The sequence below is a fragment of the Schistocerca nitens genome, chromosome 6 (assembly GCF_023898315.1).
Source record: "Schistocerca nitens isolate TAMUIC-IGC-003100 chromosome 6, iqSchNite1.1, whole genome shotgun sequence".
In the NCBI taxonomy this organism is placed as follows: Eukaryota; Metazoa; Arthropoda; class Insecta; order Orthoptera; family Acrididae; genus Schistocerca; species Schistocerca nitens.
Genome location: NC_064619.1, coordinates 528,944,969 through 528,966,116, shown reverse-complemented (window position 1 = coordinate 528,966,116; position 21,148 = coordinate 528,944,969). Strand labels below are relative to the sequence as shown.

Genomic DNA, 21,148 nt, shown 5'->3' with positions numbered 1-21,148 from the left:
AAGGAAAAGACTGTTTGCCTCTGATTTCTTGGAACCTTTGCAGGTGGTAGATGACGAGTCAGATGTATGTTGGCTGGAGGGATGTAAGAAGTCATTGCGGGAGTATTCCTTCCATCCAATCTGGTCAGCCGGTAGTGTAGCAGGTGACTTTGCCCCCTGAGGCGAAAATTTGGTGGCTTGTAGCACAGCTGGAGGAGGAGATGGGGATTCTACTGTGATAATGGGCGATCTTACAAATGCGGTTCTGAATTTGAGGACACATGTCTGCATGGCCATGTCCTCTGTGGAGCGAGATGAAGCAACAACAGTACTGTAAATTCTGGATGGTAGAACACAGAGTTTCTGACTAGTCAACAACTTATGAGCGACATGGCAATGTACTTTTTCGTTCACCCAGATTTCCTGGATGGCCCACTCAATGAGATACATGGGAAAATCTCAGGAGGAGGCTGCATGGTCGCCATTGCAATTGACACAATGGGGAGAAGGAGGCAGTCCATCACCCCTGTGAGCATCCCTACCATAGGCTACACTCCTGACTGGGTGTCAACAGGACATTCGAGTAGTGTTGTAACAATGACACTGGTAGCAGCACATCGGGTTCAGAATGTACAGTTGGTCTGTGATAACTTCATAGCCTGCTTTGATTGTGAACGGAAACACTATTCTGTCAAACATAAGAAAAATAGTGCATGTGGGCATTAAGGGTGCATCCACCTTTTCCATCACCCTATGGGCTGTAATGACACCCTGATCAGGGCCTGCCTTGGTCAGACCACCGAGAAGCATAATGTAAATGAAACCACATGAAGAATTCACTGCACGATGGGCCTCAACACAAACAGGATAATTATGGTGGTGCAAAACTGCAAGCAGTTTTTGTGCTTGAGAACCAGAAGTCGTCTCCAAAAGCAAAGTGCCATTGCACAAATGAGAGCTGGATTTCACAGCAGCAGCAATTGCATCAATATCTTTCTGAATAATAAATGGATTTATTGTTGCACAGGACTGAGCGTCTTCAGTAAGTGAAACCATGAGGGATGTTGGTGCAGCTGGGAGGGTCTTTGAATCATGAGCTTCATTCCATTTACATTTGGTACATGTTGACTGTGAAGAAGATAACTGGCTGACTGCAAGAAAATCCCTCATTATCACCAGCATCTCTGTTCACTCACTCCTTCCAACTGGGGACTACCCCGTCAGAGGGAGCACGCCCACCTAACGTGAATGTTCATACCTCAAGCCACACCTCCTGAACACCTGACAGAGGGACCAATTGGCAATTTGGGAAGGTAACAGCTCAGGCAGTCACCACTTCCTGGGCCTGGCCTGTACCAGGGGTACATGCAAACCCTACCTGTCAACCTGGGGCTGGAAATTATGCATTACCCAGTCACCGGTTACGCATCAGACACGTGGGCCAGCCTTCAGGAGTGCACAGGAAGGAAGAAGAAAAAGAGGAACCTCAACGCCAAAGCAGAGGAAGGATAGAAGAAGCTGAACGAACAAAGAAAAAAAAAGGGGGGGGGGGGGGGGGAAACAGTGGAGAGAACTGAAAGTGCAGAACACATTCCCAAAAAAATCCCCGACATGAGACATTTTCCCCAAGGGAAAAGGTGCTGCAAAGGCTGGGCCCCATGGTAGCCAAGCACAACCCACCGAAGAGAAGCAAGGAGGAGATGTGTGCAATACATGTGACATTCACGTACATGGGCAAAGTCAATGGGTATAAAGCTATGTACTGAAATAAAAGTTTTATAAAAATCATATAAAATACTTCCTGCCCTCCAGGTAAGTTCTCATGTTCAAATTATTCTTGGGCCTCATTGCTGGCTGAAACCTAAGCAGAACGGTCCGAGATATTTAGCGGGTCATGGAATGTATATCAGAAAAACAGATCAGATGTCATCGGAGGAGGAATGTTAATTGCAGTTAACAAAAATATTGTCTATTGCGATTGAAGTTTAGTGTGACGGTGAAGTTATCTGGTCATGTATAACTGGTCTATGTGAAACCAAGTTAATTGTTGGATGTTTCTACCAGCCACTCGATTTCACTCTGATAGTTATAGAGTCATTCAAGGAAAATCTACAGTCAGTAGCGCATAAATACCTGGATCATGCAACACTAACTGGAGACAGATTTGACCTATAGAGTACAGACTGAGGCATCTGTGGATTCACTACAGAGGGTACAGACAGACACTCTTGTGAAGTACTTTGAACATGTCTTCCAAAACTCTCTTGAGCAACTAATTTGGCAGCCGATATCCAACGGAAATATTTTAGACCCCATAGCTACAAACAGGCTGGGCATTATCAACAGCATCAGTACAGAGAGAGGAATTAGTAATCATGATGATATAGCGATTATGGTTACAAAAGTTAGTAATGCTGTCAAGAAAGCTAGCAGAGTATTTTTGCCAGAAAGAGCAGATAAGCAACTATTGGCATCTCAGTTAGACAATGAACTAATACCACATAGTTCCAGTGAGATGGATGCAGAGGAATTATGGCCAAAGTTTAAATGGATTGCCAATCATAGTCTGAAGAACTGTGTACCTAGAAAGTGGATTAATGACAAAAAAAGACACACCACTGTTTAACAACAAAATTAAGAAAATGCTGAGGAAGCAAAGGCTGTTGAACTCTCAGTTCAAAAAAGACTGCACAAATAACAACAGGCAAAGGTTATCAGAGATTCGAGCATCTGTGAAAAGATCTTTGTGCAAAGCATGCAACTACCACCACCATCATACCTTAACAAAAAATCTGGCCAATAATATGAGAAAACTATGGTCTTATGTAAAATCATTAAGTAGGTCTAAGGCTCCGAGATACTCATTGACCATTCTGGTGTGGCAGCTGAACATAGCAAAAATTTCACACTTTAAAAATCATTCATGCGGGGGAATTGTGCAAACATACTGTCATTTGACCACGAACAGACACCATATGAATGGCATAATAATAAGCATCGCTGATGTAGAGAAACAACTGGAAAAGCTGCAAACAAGTCACCAAGTACAGATGGAATCCCAACTCGGTTTTTTGATGAGTATTCTATGGCACTAGGCCCATATTTACCTTGCATTTAACATAAATATCTCGCCCAGCACAAAATCTCTGTGCAGACACTTTCTAAGAATATGTATGAAGGGTAAAAGAGTGGACCTGCAAAATTACAAATATCCTTCATATCGATTTGCTGCAGAATTCTTGAACATATTCTCCCTGATATCAAGAATCTTATGTTCATTAATAAGCATGGTTTTAGAAAGCATCACTCATGTGAAACTCAGCTTGCACTTTTCTCACATGACATAATGTGAATTATGGATGGAGGGCAAATAGGCAGAGCCTATGTTTCTAGATTTCTGAAAAGCATTTCACATGGGGCCACACTGCAGACTGTTAATGAAGGCATGAGCACATGGAATAGTCTCCCAGATAAGAGAGTGGCTTGCAGACTTCTAAAGTAACAGAACCCAAATGTTATCCTCGATGATTAGTGTTCATCAGAGGCAACGGTACCATCAAGAGTGCCCCAGGGAACTGCGATTGAACAGGTATTATTTTCTGTATACATATATCATCTGGCAGACAGGGTGGGCAACAATCTGTGATTGTTTGCTGTAGTGTATGGGAAGATTTTGAAGTTGAGTGAATTAGGAGGAAACAAGATGACTTAGGCAAAATTTCTAGTCAGCGTGATATATGGTAGCTAGCTATAAATGTAAAAAAATGTAAGCTAATGTGGATGAGAAGGAAAAACAAACTTATAATGTTTGGACACTACATTACTAGTGTCCTCCTTGACACAGTCACACTATTTAAATACCTGGATATAATGTTGAAAAGTTATGTGAAATGGAACGAGCATGTGATGATTGTGGCAGGGAAAACAAATGGTTGAATTAGGTTCATTGGGAGAATTTTGGGAAAGTGTGGTTGATCTGTAAAGGAGACTGCATACAAAACACTAGTGTGATCCATTCCCGAGTACTGCTCAAGGGAATGGGGTCCCCAACAGGTCAGATTAAAGGAAGACATCAAAGAAATTCAAAGGTAGGTTGCTAGATTTCTCATCAGTATGTTTGGACAACATGCAGTTATTACAAAGATGCTCTGAGAATTCAAATGGTAATCCCTGGAGGGGAGGCGACATCCTTTTCAAGGGAGACTACTGAGAAAATTTAGAGAACTGACATTTGGAGCTGACTGGAGAATGATTCTACCGCCGGCAACATATGTTTCACATAAGGTCTATGAAGATACAAGAAATTAAGGTTCATAAGGAAGCAAACAGACTTTTTCCCCTTCACTTTATTTGCGAGTGGAAAAGGTAGTGTAATGGTACAGGGTATCATCTGCTACACATCGTAAAGTGGTGCAGAGTATGTATGCGGATGTAGATGTAGTCGATTCTTAGGTCTTGATTAGAGCTTAATCCACTGCATAAAAAATGGTTCCTCCTCTTCATGGCTCAAGATCTCAGATATTAGCCATGCTTTCTCTCAGCTTCCACCATAATGGTACCAGATTTCTTCCAAATGTAACCTAGACTCATTATGCTGTAAGAATATTTTTAGCAAATAATTAAATTTCTCACCCACTGTGAGTCTTTGGTGAAGTATGAAGTCAGAATTTATTTTCCTGTCAAGCTGTGTTTTTCTGATCTCAGCTAAACTTGAGAGGTGGAGATGCCTTAATGCCCCATTTGACCCTCACGGTCAGACAAATCCTTTATTATGGAGCTCATATTTATTTTATGTTATATAGTAACAATACGGAAAGGATAGATTGCAACTCACCACACAAAGGAGGCACAATGAGCAAGAATGCCAGAAATATTTCAGAGTTTTTTGTCATAAGCAGAAACACACACACACACACACACACACACACACACACACACACACACACACACACACACACACGTCGTAGAGAACTTTAACAGTTGCAGCTACATGGATGCAAGAAGTTTCACGTTATTTCAGGTGTATTGTGTGGAACGGGGAGTGTTTGGACATAAAAGATGGAAAAATCGCTTGTCATTGACTTACGTGATTACTGCTTTGGACAGCTCTGAGTACTGTACTTCAGTAAGAGACTTGGAAACATACAAGATAGCAGTTCTATAAAATTATGAGAGAGAATTGTTAACATGTACCTACCTTCGGGAAGTGAATATTTCATGCTGCCGACAGGACCATAAAGTATATATTTATTGATAGCATCTTTGTGGTACAAACTCATTGTGAAGAAGCACTACATACTATTCTTCCTGCAATAGCTTAACTCTTTTTCTTAACTCCAATTCACCTTGTTTTCAAAAATCCAAAGGTACCACCTTGACATTGAGCTCCTGATGACTGAAGCCCACTTCCAAACTGTAGCCAATATGAAACCATTCCCTATATAATATTATCTACACTTTGACAGCTGTCACCCCTTTCACATCATGAGCTCCCTTTTCTACAGTCTAAGAACGTTTGTCAAAAATACCTGCTGAGCTATCAACTGGGGAAACACAAAATTCCACAGCACTTTTAAGTGTTGAGGCAGCTACATTATGTAGGGAGAATTTATAGGCTGAGAAATGGGAAGAAGTTTATGGAGGACACACAGTAGGTGTTAAATTTAATTATTTCTTAAACATACTCTTACAACATATGAAACCACTTTTCCTTTAAAACTGGCAAAATGAAAATTACACTGGAAGACGAGAAAAACGTCTGGGATTAATGCATACAGCAGCAGGAGGACTAGCTTCAGTCAAGACTTTAAAATGCACTATAAGCAATATTGTAAAAATCAATGGGGATATCCTAGATGAGGTGCATGTGTGAAGTTACTGAGTCTCCATGTGGATCATAAACTGAGGTGGCAGCAGCATGTAGATAATTTTATAAAAAAAGAACCTCAGTTCTGCCTGCTAGTAATCAGAAATCTCTCTCCCTGTTACTGATCTACAGAAAGGATTACTACCGTATTTGCATATTTTCAATTATAGATCTGTCCTATGGTTTAATCTTCTGGGGCATTGAGCTTATGTCCAAAAAGTATTTATCCTACAGAATTGTGCAGTAAGAATGTGTAAAGTTGATAACCAAATGCCGTCAGGAACTTCAAAATCAGCACACTTTGTGCCAATACATAACCCCCCCCCCCCCCAAAAAAATTGGTATTTGTGGTTAATAACAAGACTGAGTTAAGGATGAACTGTTAATTCACAGCCACAATATTAAAAGTATAAGTAACTTTCCACAGTGTAGGAAAAGATAGATTGCTACTTACTGTAAAGAAGACACATTAAGTCATAGACAGGCACAATTAAAATACACTTGCACAAAGCTATCAGCAACAGCCTTCATCAAGAGAAACATGCACCATTCATATACATAAGCAAGCACACCTCATGAACACATTACTGCCAACTCCGGCAGCTCAGGCGCAAATGCAACTATCACATGGAATGGCAGCAGCAATCTGGAAGGGGGAGGGAGAGGTAGTAGTGTATGGGTGGGAGGGGGGGGGGGGACAGAGGAACGGGAGGAGGGAGGGGAGGAACACACACTGGTGGAGAGTACCAGGACTAGAATGCCGATAAGCGCAGCATTGGGCGGTAGTGGGGGCAGGGTTGTGGAGGAAAAAGGAATGAAAATGGAGAGGAGGGGGGGGGGGGGAAAGACTGGCAGGTGTGTTGGCAGAGGGAGACAAACAACGAGGCTGGGAAATGAGAATGGGGAGGAGATGATACGACAAAGGGGGGGGTGCGAAACTTCTGGTTCGAGGGTGTGAGGACACTATATTACCATAGGCTGAGGCCAGAATGATTATGGGAGTGGAGAATGTGTTGTAGGGATAACTCTCACCTGCACAATTGAGAAAAGCTGGTGGTGGAGGGGAGGCTCCAGTCGGGTTGGGTAGTGAAGCAGCCATTGAAATCAATTACATGGGACGGCAGCAGCAAACTGGGGGGGGGGGGGGGGGGGAGATAGCAGTATAGGTATAGGGTGGAGTGAGAGAGAAACAGGTGGGGGTGTCAGAGGAATGCTGTCTGGCAGAATGTGCAGGCACTAGAATGCCAGCAGGCACAGCATCAGGAGGTAGTGGGGCAGGGGGTTATGGGGGAGGGGAGGGGAGGGGAGGGGGTGGGGGAATGGCGAAAGATGGGCAGGTGCATTGGCATAGGGCAGCTAACAAAGAGGCTGGGAGATGAGAATGAGGAGGAGACAATAGGACAGAGGGGGTGGAAACTATTGGGTCGAGAGTATGAGAACATTGTATTACCATAGGTTGCGGCTGGAATAATTACAGGAGCGGAGCAAGTGTTGTAAGGATAACTCTCACCTGCAAAATTCAGAAACACTGCTGGTGGAGGTGAGGATCCAGATGGCTCAGTTAGTGAAGCAGCCATTGAAATCAAGCATTTTATGCTCAGCAGCATGTTATGCCACAGGGTGGTCAACTTTGCTCTTGGCCACAGTTTGGCAGTGGCTGTTTATCCTGGTGGACAGCTGATTGGTAGTCACACCATTATAGAAAATGGTGCAATGATTGCAGCAGAGCTGGTAAATGACATGGCTACTTTCACAGGTGTCTCGGCCCCTACGGAGTAGGATAAACCTGTGACAGGACTGGAACTGTAAGTGCTGGGTGAATGTATTGTGTAGGTCTTGCACCTGGGTATTCCGCAGGGATATGATCCTTGTGGCAATGGGTTGGGATTGGGAGTTGCATAGGGATGAACTAAGATTACGGATGTCTGCAGGCTTTTGTGGCCATTGTCACAAAAGTTAAAATCTTCTGGGTTGTTAGGCCGCATCATATTTCCTCTAAAATAATCAACATTTTAACGCCTTTGCTGCAATCTTCTTCAGGATCTTCTGGTGTCCACTATTGCTAGACACTGTCAGAGAGCACTCTTATAAAGGGGAATTTTCCCACATTTGTGCTGGAGAAGAGGGAGTACTGGTGAAAATTCTTGTGGCTACCATGGGTGGGCCATTGCCATAGGCTAATATTCCTGCACTTATGCAGAAAAGGGGTATTATTGGCTAAACTCTTGTGGATACTATTGGTGGCCCATCATCTTTGGGTATAAAGGAACTATTCCACACTTAAGATGGAGAAGGGTTATTGCTTGGAATTCCTCCTACTGCTATTGGTTGGATGTCAACACTGGCTATATGCGAAAGGGACAGAGCTGACAGAGCTGAAGATGGGGAATGTTCACCCAAAATTTTTTTGTCCACTGAGGTAACTTACAGAGCACTGATTATGTCGCTCACATGCCACAGCCACATATTCACTTCCTTGGTGGGAGGGGGGATCCATGATATCAGAACCCTATAGCCATCCTCCCTATTGAAATTACATGCATTCTTGGAAATTTTAAATCGCTTCTTGGACCTTTCTTCTATAAATATTCGTTTCCTTGGTCAGCAGACATACATTATTAAAACTGATGTCAGAGTTGGGTTCTCATGATGTTCTGCTACTGCTGATTTTACACTTCATTTTAGCAGCATGTGCTATTTGTGTTTCTTAATGCATTCTTTAACAGTTCTTCCCATTTTGCCTATATACACTTTGCCACAGCCACATGCCAAGAAAGATGTCTGGATACCATCTTTCTTTAGAATTCTGCTTATATGGTCAGTGACCCCAGAAACGAGTGTGAAGGCAACCTTGTCATTCTTATTAGTGTGATTAATATTCTGCCTAAAAGCCCTGTCGATTGAACAACTATCATAGCCATTTGCCTTCAGTGGCCTCTTTAAAAACTTCAACTTCAGTTCCAAGTTGTCATCATTGCTGATGCGTAAGGCACATGAAGACAGAGTGTTGAGCACTGCTTGGTTCCGGGCTGAGTGGTGGGGCGAACAGGCCCCTAATACAATGGTGAATTCTATGAACAGGCTGACAGCCTAGCTACGGGCTCACACATTTTGCCAGTTGCAGCTGACATTTTTATGGCACATTTTGAGCAACAGGCATTAAGTAGGGCTGCTTTGAAGCCTTCTTGTTGGCTCCATTATATGAACATAACGTTTGTTATATGGTCACACAGCATAGAAGAACTTCATGCGTTCCACAATTTCTTAAATGGAATTTAATCCAAAATCAAATTTACCTTTGAGGTTGAAAGTGAGGACTCTTTCCTGTTTCTAGATGTGTTGGAATAGAGAAGATCTGATAACACTCTAGGAAACAGAGTGTATAGAAAGCCAACTACCAGAAACAGGTATTTACAGGCCTCTTCACACCACCACCCAGCCCAGAAGTAAGCAGTGCTCAACACTGTCTTCATGTGCTTTCCCTATCAGCGATGACGACAACTTGGAATTGGAGTTGAAGTTTTTGAAGAGGACATTTAAAGCAAATGGCTATGATAGTTGTTCAATAGACAGGGCTTTTAGGTGGAAAGTTAATCATGCTAATAAGAATGACGAGGAACCACCTTCTCACTCTGTTAGGTTACCGTTTGTTTTTGGGGTCACTGACCGCAAAAGCAGAATTCTAAAGAAAAACGGTATCCAGACGTCTTTCTTTAGTCAAAATAAAATAAAAGATTTTTTCGATGAAAAATGGACACACCCGATTGTGTGGTGGCCCGGTGTAATGTTAAGCTCTCTCTATACAGCTTAAGCGTTTTCGTGGACTTACTTGTTGAAGAATGCTGGTTCTGCTTTCTTGCAGCGCCGATGTCTTCTGCTAGCATCAGATGCTTCTCCGAAGATTTCACTGCTAGGAGGGGGAAATTTTCAATCTCTCTCTCTCTCTCTTCTTATTTAAGAAATACGCTACTCTTGGAATATCATTCAATGCACCAGAACATATTTATTTCCACTTTGTACAAAAAGACAACTAAACTTTATGACGTAAGCACACACATTACTGGGCACCCAGAATCAGTTAATTAGACATTTTTGAACACAATTAATACATAAGCTTTTATCGTGGCTGACTATCCACGTCCAGTCCACGTACTCTCAACAGCAGTTCAACGTCTAATAAACAGTCACTATTTCGAGTCTCTCCATTTGTTTTTTAACAGTACAATGCAACATTATTCTTTGCAGCCGGCCACGGAACTTCCGGGCCGTATTTGCTTATTCTTGGCAGGTCGCACTGAACACTTGCCAGCGCCGACGAATTATCTCTCTTCCAGTTTCGCCTGCGGAAACAATAAATAGGTGCAGTATCCCATGCGCATCCTTACGCGTTGCTTTAAAATAACGCGTGTTCGAAACGGCTGGAACACAAGTGTCTCCAGACTTTCGTAAAATTCTGGGGCACTACAATTGCCTCCACAATGCAGGTATCTATCAAGTGACACATGGCTGTGGCAAAGTGTATGTAGGCAAAATGGGAAGAACTGCTAAAGAACGCATTACAAAACAAAAATGGCACACGTAGCCAAAACAAAGTGTAAAATCGGCTGTAGTGGAACATCATGGGAACTGTGGCTCTGACATCAATTTTAAAAATATATGTGCGCTGGTTCAAATGGCTCTGAGCACTATGGGACTTAACATCTGTGGTCATCAGTCCCCTAGAACTCAGAACTACTTAAACCTAACTAACCTAAGGACATCACACACATCCATGCCTGAGGCACGATTTGAACCTGTGACCATAGCGGGCACGCGGTTCCAGACTGAAGCACCTAGAACCGCACGGCCACACCGGCCGGCTGTGTGTGCTGGCTAAGAACACAAACATTGACGAAAGAAAGATCTGAGAAGCGGTTGAAATTTCCAAGAAAGCATGTAATTTCAGTAGACAGGATGGCTATAGGGTACCCCATCGTAGCTCCCCCCCCAATCAAGGAAGTGAATATGCGGCAGTGGCATGCAAGCGACAAACAATGCGCTGCAAGTCATATCTGTGGACAAAAATATTTTGGGTAAAGATTCTCCCTCTCCAGCTCTGTCCGTTTTGCGTATAGCCAATGATGATGGCCATCCAATAGCAGTAGGAGGAATTTCAAGCAATAACCCTTTTACAGCTTAAATGCGGAATAGTACCTTTCTATCCAATGATGATGGGCCACCAATAGTATCCACAAGAGTTTAACCAATAATGCCCTTCTACTGCATAAGTGCAGGAATATTAGCCTATGATGATGGCCCACCAATGGTAGCCACAAGAATTTTAACCAGTACTCCCACTTCTCCAGCACAAATGTGGGAAAACTTCCCTTTATAAGAAAACACGACACTGGTCTCCGACAGTATTCTAGCAATATTGGACACTGGAAGAGCCTGAAGAGTTGGGGTTGGGTTGTTTGGGGGAGGAGACCAGGCAGCGAGGCCATCGGTCTCATCATATTAGGGAAGGAAGTCTGTCATGCCCTTTCAAACGAACCATCCCAGCATTTACCTGGAGCGATTTAGGGAAATCATGGAAAACCTAAATCAGGATGGCCAAACGCGGGATTGAACCGTCATCCTCCCGAAGGCAGAGCCTGAAGAAGATCGCAGCAGACAGGCCAAAACATCAATTATTTTAGAGGAAATATGACACGGCCTAACAACCCAGAAGACTTTAACTTTAGTGACAACAGCCACAAAATCCTGCAGACTTACATAATCTTAGTTCATCCCTATGCCACTCCCAATCCCAACCCATTGCCATAGGGATCATATCCCTGTGGAAGACCCAGGTGCAAGACCTACCCAAAACCATCCACCCAGCACTTACAGTTCCAGTCCTGCCACAGGTTTATCCTATTCCGTAGGGGCCAAGCCACCTATGAACGTAGCCATGTCATTTATCAGCTCTGCTGCAATCATTACACCATTTTCTATATTGGTCTGGCTACCAGTTAACTGTCCAAGAGGATAAACGGCCACCGTCAAACTGTGGTCAAGAGCAAAGTAGATCACCCTGTGGCACAACATGCTGCTGAGCATAAAATGCTTGATTTCAATGGCTGCTTCACTAACTGAGCCATCTGGATCCTCACCTCCACCAGCAGTGTTTCTGAATTTTGCAGGTGAGAGTTATCCTTACAACACTTGCTCCGCTCCTGTAATTATTCCAGCCGCAACCTATGGTAATACAATGTTCTCATACTCTCGACCCAATAGTTTCCACCCCCTCTGTCCTATTGTCTCCTCCTCATTCTCATATCCCAGCCTCTTTGTTAGCTGCCCTATGCCAATGCACCTGCCCATCTTTCGCCATTCCCCCACCCCCTCCCCTCCCCTCCCCCATAACCCCCTGCCCTGCCTGCTGGCATTCTAGTGCCTGCACATTCTGCCAGACAGCATTCCTCTGACACCCCCACCTGTTTCTCTCTCACTACACCCTATACCTATACTGCTACCTCCCCCCCCCCCCCCCCAGTTTGCTGCTGCCGTCCCATGTAATAGCTGCACTTGGGCCCGAGCTGCCGGAGTTGGCAGTTAACTGAGCGTGTGGTGTACTTGCTTGTGTGTCTGAATGCTCCACTCGGGCCTGAGGTGCCAGAGATGGCAGGTATTTGTGCGTCAGGTGTGCTTGCTTGTGTGTATGAATGGCATGTGTGTGTTTCTCTTTTACTGATGAAGTCTGCAGCCGAAAGTTTTGTGTAGGTGCCTTGTAATTCTGCCTGTCTGCGACTTTAATGTGTCTTCTTGATGGTAGGTATCAACTGTCTTTTCCTACATCTTTGATATTCACACATGGAATTTCCATCGCCTTAAAAATACTTTTCATATAGACTATGTGTACTTCTCCAGTTTCTGAATGCAGTTTTATATTCTGATGCAAAAGTGTGTATCAGATTGCCAGTAGACATTAGGCACGAAACTGAAAATCCCAAATATTTGGAAACATAGTAAGGAATAACCTCATTAACCACTCCATCACCAATTTATAAGAATATTTGGACTTATGGATGTAAATTCTGGAGAATTCTTATACTTTTATCAGGTAGAGGTAGATCTTTACTTTGCACTTTGCAAACTTCCATTAATGAATTTAAGCTTTAGATTGGAACAGGAGTTAAGAAGTGTAAGACAAGGTGCAGTGATTTTTCAAAGTAGACGTTTTCCTCCTAATTATCAAAGTGAATAGATTAGTGCTAGTCATAATTTGTTATTAGTATACTTTACGAAAGCAGCCAGCAGTAGGCATTTCGAAAAGTACAGATACAGCGGCTCACAGTCCTTAAATAGAACATTGATTTAGAAATCGTCAGTTACATCTTATTAACTGGATTATTTGTTATTTTTGACATAATCATCCCCGTTATCCAAACATTTGTTAAGTCGGTGCACAAGCTTTTGTACCCCACAGTCATAGAAGGTTGCCGCCTATTGTCCGAACCACCATTTCAACTTCATCTTTGATCTCTTCGACGTCGTGGAATGATTTTCCACCAAGATGTGACTTCAGGTAATGGAAGACAAGGAAGTCAGTGGGCGCAAGGTCTGGGCTGTATGGCGGATGGTCCAATATGTCCCATCTGAATTGTTCGAGTAGTGCTTTGGTTACGAGCACTGTGTGAGGCCGAGCGTTGTCATGAAGCAAGCAGACTCCACTTGTCAGCATTCCCCTGGGTTTGTTTTGAATTGCCCTTCGAAGACGTTTCAATGTCTGGCAATATGCAGCAGCATTAATTGTCATTCCAGGAGGCATAAATTCCAACAGAAGAATGCCTTGTCTGTCCCAAAAAACAGAAGACACGATTTTGTTCGCTGAAATAGACATTTTGCATTTCTTGGCTTTTGGTGAATTCAAATGGCACCATTGCATTGATTGTTGCTTGGATTCAGATGTATGGTGATAAACCCATGTCTCATCACCTGTCACAGTGTGATCAAGGAACTCATCACCTACTTCAGCATAGCATGTGAGGAAGTCTAGTGCAAAGCCCATTCTTTTCTTTTTGTGTTCTTACGTTAACAGTTTTGGAACCTAGCGTGCACACAATTTTCTGTACCCTAATTTGACAGTCACAACTTCATAAAGAGTTTTCATTGACACGTCCGGTATGATCTGATGCAATTTGTTCAATGTGAGACGTCTATCCGCACGAATTGCTTCCTCTGTTCTCCGAAGAAGGGCATCAGAGATCACAGATGGCCGACCTGTTCTTTGTTCGTCATGATGACACCATTTCGTTACATTTTGTCGATTCACAATGTTCCCATAAACAGAAACAATTTCTTTGTGAATATCTGCTGGTCGCTGACCTTTAGCACAAAGAAAACATATGACAGAGTGCACTTCGCATTTGGCAGGATTCTGATTCGGCACAGCCATTTTAAACATGACCTACTCCAACCAGAAGCGACGTTCAACTGCCAAACGACCACGAGGAGGAAGCTAACGGTTCAAGGTTAACACCAGTGTTGCCAACTTGCTCGCCAAAAATCTTCTGTTCCTCTGGCGTAGGGTGTATCTTTACTTTCCGAAATACCCTCGTCTATTCGTTCACTCCACGTCCCTACAGGTTCACCTTCATAATCTCATTTAAGTAACACCACATGTGAATGATAGAATGAGACTAACTCATACTCCTCTGGGTGCATTTGTTGCATTTTTTTTAAATTTCTAAAATATGTTTTGTTATACACAGCACATATTTAGGTTCTTCAATTTCACAAAGTTATATGAGAAGTTAATTTTCCTTATTTCCTTCATTTTTTACAAACCGTTTAATGGAAACCTCTTTTAAGGGAAAAGACCAAATTTATTATGATTGTTACCACTTATGCTGTCCAAGCTGCCATGTTTTTCTTTTTTATCTCCTCCATTAATTGCTGGAATTGTGTCTAGTTATTCGGTAGCCCTGTCTTTCACAATCATTTACCCTAGAAAAGGTAAATTGAAAATATTGGAAATGGAAGAACAGAAGAACAACAACCCAGTATACCTTGAGCAATATTCTGTAGTTACCTGAAGCCAAGTTTCTTGCCAGTGGACTCAATAATCTGAGGTAGCACTCGTTTAAAAGACTTTCTGCAAACGTGACACCATTTTGACATCAAGTGCAACATCAACAACTGCAGGAACAGCTATAGACTTTCATTACAGTTTGACACAGGCCTCCCACAAAACTTCATGTACGTGTATCGGAGTTTGATAAGAACACTTCATTCTTGGTTTGATTTATTATAATTATTGTTATAATTAAATATCACTTAATGATTTATCAATGGTTAATGCTCTTCCTGGAGCATGTTGTTATCATCATCAATTATTTACAAACTAAGCATGAGACACGTTTGTATTATATCTTACATTGAAACAGCACACTGAAAATTTATCACAAAAATGTCACAATCACCATTGAATGTCAGGTAATAATGCATCAATGATACGAGCCTGCAAGAAATATTGTAACAACCTAGACAGGAGGTTAATTATCACATGACTATGTGCTAGCCTAATGGAGAATGTCATCGTTTATCATCTTTAAGGAGTAGGTTCGCATCCTGCTACATGCAAATATTTTTTCTTTCATTTTAACATCATTAACACATTCCTGGCCTTTCTTACGAATCTAAGAGGCATGTTCATGCAGTATTCGATGTTATTTACATTTCTGTCTGATTAGAGAACAAAGGATGACATAAATATTTGGTGATTTCTGAGTGTGTGGTATGGCAAGAACCTAGAGGACATCCAAAATTTCTGTGAGTAAACAAGCAGCAAAGAATATAAGCAAGAAAGAATATGAATGTTATTGCTGTTCGTTTTACTCATAGACATTTAAGCAGTCCTCTCAGGTTTCTGCCTGACCACACACTTGGAAATTGCTACAAGTTCTGAAATAAACAGCAGATATTTATGACAAGGAAGAAGAAACCTGGGAGGACAGCTTAAATTTCTGCAAGTAAAACGACATTCATATTCTTTCCTTGTCACAAAGTTGACTGCAATTATTGATACTGTGTGTGACATCAAAATAATATCACATTTGCAGAAAGTCTTGTGAAATGAGTGTTACCCAATAATTTGTCATTACTGGGATCTTTTGTGCAATAAATCCACAATTTGAAACTGAGAAATTTCTATTGCAACACCATTAGGAAAAGGATAGATTGCTACTCACTGTAAAGATGATCCGGTGAGTTGCAGACAGGCACAACGAAGCAGTCTATCCTTTTTCTAAGATTGTTAATATTTTAACCTGGTGTTCCCATTGTTTGAAATTTGAGATGATACTTGATTTGATACTTGAGATAGAATTTTTGAGTCTTTAGATTCTCTTTGTTACAATGAATGTGGACAAATAAGCAATAATTCTATGAACACTGTTATAGCACCGGATGATAAGGATGATGTGTGCTTTCCTACAGAATAAGGTACCATTATATTTCATGCTAATATCATATTCATAGCTGAATTGTATGTATTCCTGTTATTGGGAGTCCCTAGAATGTCAATTGGTCATAATTAAGTCCTGATATAATACAATGAATTTTTTCTTTGGAGATATTACATATTTCTACTTATTACATAGTGTTCATCAGATAACAATATGAGATGCAATTTTAAATTTGTTATTAGAGAAAAATGTGGAAACATGGCAAATGACATGATGGCATGGGACATCCGGAATGACGGAAGTCTAAAGGAAAAATCTGGTTCAAATGCAGTGATTTCACTTGAAAGTGATATGTAACAACCAAAACAACATTTGGTCAGTGATAGCAGCCATTGCATGTTAGTTGCAAAAATTATATCGAAGTAAAAATAAGAACTTTTTAAACTGTCACTTATTTCCATCAATTACCTCAATGTTAATAGATATGGCAGTTACCTCCAACTGTACTTAACAGGGGGAATCATTCTGCCTTTCCCTTTACAGTAATTATTCAGCTCATATCTAAGTTATGGGACTGCTGTAATACTCATTTTATAGATCCTCATTCCACTACCTACTACAACTTTGTCTCTGGTAAGATATACTCCCTGAAAGTTACTGTCACCTGATTGGTGATGCACAGCTTATACCTGCTCACTTCTCACCGCTCTTCACTTATATTGGTGAGACAGCTATTGTTATGAATTAGCCCAGGGGATCTTTAAAATGGATGACAACTTGGAATGAATTACCTGTTGAGAAGCCTTAGAATATTTACTTGCACCATACAAAATAGGCTACGTAACTTAATACTTCATGTTTTTTATTTATAATCTTTATTTTCCTATTTTCCCAGAACCAAACCTTTGATTGTTTTATTAATTAAAGTGTTTGTGTCACAACAAATAAATTGTTTATGCTGAACATTGTGATGAACTGACACTTAAGTAAGGACATGGAGCAATGAGTGGAGAAGGACTTTCAAAAATGAATATTTGGTGAGAAGGTTCAATGAATTTTGGATCTTCTTTTCCTTCTTTTTTAGTACAGTGCGACATTCATTCAATTATAAGCTGTCATCTTTCCTCCAAAAAAATGAAGCATTAACTTTGCCCAATCCTGAACGTTAAATGTCAGCTAAATTTTTCTGTCAGCTTTGCAAGTTTCTCGAATCCAAATGCTAAGTGATCCCGTTATCTGAACTCTACTAATTTCTCATCCAGTTTTGACACCCCCCTGCCCCCCCTCCTCTCTCCTTTCAGCTGTTTTAAGCCGATATTACGGTAGTAATTTTTTTCTAAACCTCACACAAAAATGACAGCTACATTCATCCACTTGTCTCTTAATAAGATTTCTAAGGTCCACTTATAAAGAGGTTCCTGGATGGCAATCCTTGGTTCTTTTTTATACAATTGTTTCTGTAATAAATAAAGATTGTAATAAAGTATAAAGGAAGGCAAGCTAAAAAATTAGACACAATGAGTCACATATGTAATTTATAGACAAATTCTGCAGAACGTAAGTATCACTAACCAGTAACCGAGAATATGTGAAAGGAAAATGATATGCAATATAGCAGATATCATTTGCATGTGGGAACTTGAGAGAAAAAGTTGTTGTCAGATAAGTCCTGTATTTTCCAGCAGGATTCTGGTAGCTGTTTCTGTAGTAGCAAATGTCTGTGCCAACACGCACCCACCCAGAACGTCCAGCAACAGCTTCTTGTACAGAGTACATTATTGGCTTCATACCTGGGAAAAGACAAAATGTAATGAGATTACAATATTTAGCTTTACATCATGAAGTAAGATGACTTCTGCATAATTTGAGGAGGTACAACGTAATACATAAACATTTCCTCCTATGGATAGCTCAGCAGCTTGTGACTGTGGCCTTTCCTTAACATAACAAGTCTTTAAAGTCCCATTGCATTTGCTGTCAGATCCTAAAGTCAACACTATTCAATATTTGTGATCCAATTGTCCATAATCTTCAGCAGCATGCTGCTTCTGCCGAGCCCCGCTGAAAGCTGATGCCAAGGCTACAAATTATTGTCCTATATAGTCCTCTGTACCATGCATGCTCATGTGCTGTCCATCACAATTGCTGCTGTCAAAGACTGAACTGATGGCACTGCCCTTAGCAAAACACCAGCAGCAACAATATGTTGCACTCAGAGACTATTTTTACATGCTGGTTGCAGAACATTGCTTAAATGAAGAACATGCAATGAAATTTGACTAAACTGTGACAGTTGACAACAATTTCAGTTTTTGGAACAGTGTTTATAAAGAGGCAACTGAAATTAGGTTGACAGACAAGTTGATTAAAAGAGACAATGGTTTTTTCCCCTTAGGACGTGGAACCCGATACTGTCCTCCATCAAAACAGAACGTTGTTCAGCGCAGCCAGCCTGAATATTTGAAAATAGTCTCTGAGTGTGATGTATCATTGCCACTGGTGTTATACTAAGGGTGGCATCACCAGCCCTGTCTTGGGATGGCAGCAACTGTGATACATGCATGGTGTTCAGTAGGGAGGCCTATATAAGACAATGACTTGCAACCTTGGAATCAGCAGGACTCAGCAGTAGCAGTAGCAGTAGCAGTAGCAGTAGCAGTAGCAGGCACCAGCATTCTTCCGAAGATGGCAGACAGTTGGATCGCTGAAATATTGGACCACGTTGATTTTAGTATCTGGCAGCAAACCCTAGGAGATTTTCAAGCTCAGCACCTTGTTTTAGTGGGAATGTGATCTTCAATCTAGTTAATTCCAAAACCTGTGTTTTAGGTTATAATAATATGCTGACTGATATGTGGAATACAACTTTGCAGCACTACAGTTGGACCTGAGAATGTGTGTGTGATGAGTAAAGGGCAGGAATGGAAAAAAATTATATTGCAACAAACTCACATTATGAATTTTCTCTCACTGGCCACTACAGGAGTACTGTATACTTGTTTCAACTGACATAATCAACCTTACTGAAATAACCTCCAAAGGGGAGGGGGGACTGAGCACGTCTGACATCAGTAACATGTTGGTCCACCTCTGGCCCTTATGCAAGCAGTTATTTGGCTTGGCAATGATTGACAGAGTTGTTGGATATCCTGTGGGACATCATGCCAAATTCTGTCCCACTGGTGCCTCCTAAGATTACCAAAATCCCATAACGCTCCAAACATTCTCAGTTGGGGAAAATCTGTTGGCCTCACTGATGAAGGTAGGGTTTGGCTGGTACAAAAACAAGCAATAGAAACTCTCGCTACATGCAGGCGGACATTATATTGCTGAAATTTAAGCCCAGGATGCTTATCATGAAGAACAATAAAACAGTGTGTAGAATATATTCCATGTACTGCTGTGCTGTAAGGGTGTCAGGAATAACAACCAAAGGGGTCTTGCTATGAAATGAAATGGCATCCCTGACCATCACTCCTGGATGTCAGGCCCATATGGTGGTCGACAGTCAAGTTGGTATCTCACAGCTGAATGGGGCATCACCAGACATACTTTCAATGGTGATCGGGGCGCAGTTGGAATCGGGAATCTTCACTGAAGATAATTCTACTCCAGTCAATGAGATTCGAGGCCAAATTTGCCCAACATGACTGCAAATGGCCTTGTTGGTGTATGGAGATCAATGGTAGTCAGTGCAAGGAGTGCTGTGATCTTAGCCCCCTTTCTGTGAGCTGTCTCTTAATGGACCTTGTTGTAGCATACCGACTGTATTAGATCAAAAAGTATGCCAGATTATAAGTGAGTTGCAACAGAGGCAGCAAAGTGTGTTATGCATTGTGAAGCAAAACATGATCGAAAGGCATTTTGAAACAGAGTCAGCTGCACACAGTATATCAACATCCACTGCTGCAATACACTAACATAAGGATGGAAGCTTTCCCCATCTGCCATCACAGAGATGTTTAGAGTATGTGCCTCAAGCCCTAAAAGAACACAGACTGGAGCATGTAAGTACTCAGCCAACCATGTACTAAACCATTTTCGTCTCAGTATCATAGCCTACACCATGAGCCTGTGACACCCAGAACAACATCCCAGAATGCAGTAGGGTGTCTGCTATTCGACCACAGGATGGTGCAGTCTGCCCTGCTCATGAGAGCAGCCACTGCTGGAGCAGAGAGCTGCTCGCTCTCTCGAGGGAGCTCATGGCTGCTTCCATAGCATTGTCAACTGCGCTGCCACTCTGTCATCATGGTCGCAGCCGGAGACGTCACTGTCAGCAGCATTACAGTGATGCCATGCTCAGCCTTGTCCTTTGCACTGTCAGCAATGCCAGACGCCTGTTGTTTTGCATGAGAGGCAACTGGACATCTCCACCAAGCTGTTCCTGGTGTACTATGACCAAGGGCAGGGTAATAAAGAAGTTAATTAAACAAATCAATTGACATCCTGATATCTCATTTCACTCTTCCCAGGTAACAATCTATGGGTCATCAACCACTGCAGACATTGAAGCACCAATTGCATATTGGATTGATGATATTGATGATGATGATGATGATTCCAGAGCTCTGAATGCCTCTCTGACAATTGCTCAGACCTCATGTTCTGCTGTCTCCCTGTTGCGTACATAATTCCGCGTAGTCAGCGCGTACACAACTTTCCCACTAGAGCGCGCCCCACTAAGCACAACAGCGCAGGCACAGCACTTGTCCGTCTCCGCACTACAAGATGGCGCTGCATTAGAGACGGACCAAATTCTGCTTCCGTCGATTCGCATATTAATATGTAACGCAGCCAATGAGATTGCTGCTAACGTAGAACCTTTTCTCCTCGCGGATCACACTCGCGCAGTGATACCTAAACACGTGAG

At 41.9% G+C, this 21,148-nt stretch overlaps 1 protein-coding gene across 5 annotated transcripts in view; it reads right to left on the bottom strand.

Annotated features, from left to right (window-relative positions):
- Positions 1-21,148, bottom strand: part of LOC126262566 (cytosolic carboxypeptidase 1-like) — a 524,760-nt gene that overhangs the window by 299,346 nt on the left and 204,266 nt on the right. For all 5 annotated transcript variants that reach the window (XM_049959267.1, XM_049959269.1, XM_049959270.1 and 2 more), the window contains exon 16: positions 17,848-18,065. In XM_049959267.1, the coding sequence (XP_049815224.1) occupies positions 17,848-18,065 (218 nt within the window). The remainder of the gene's footprint in view (positions 1-17,847; positions 18,066-21,148) is intronic.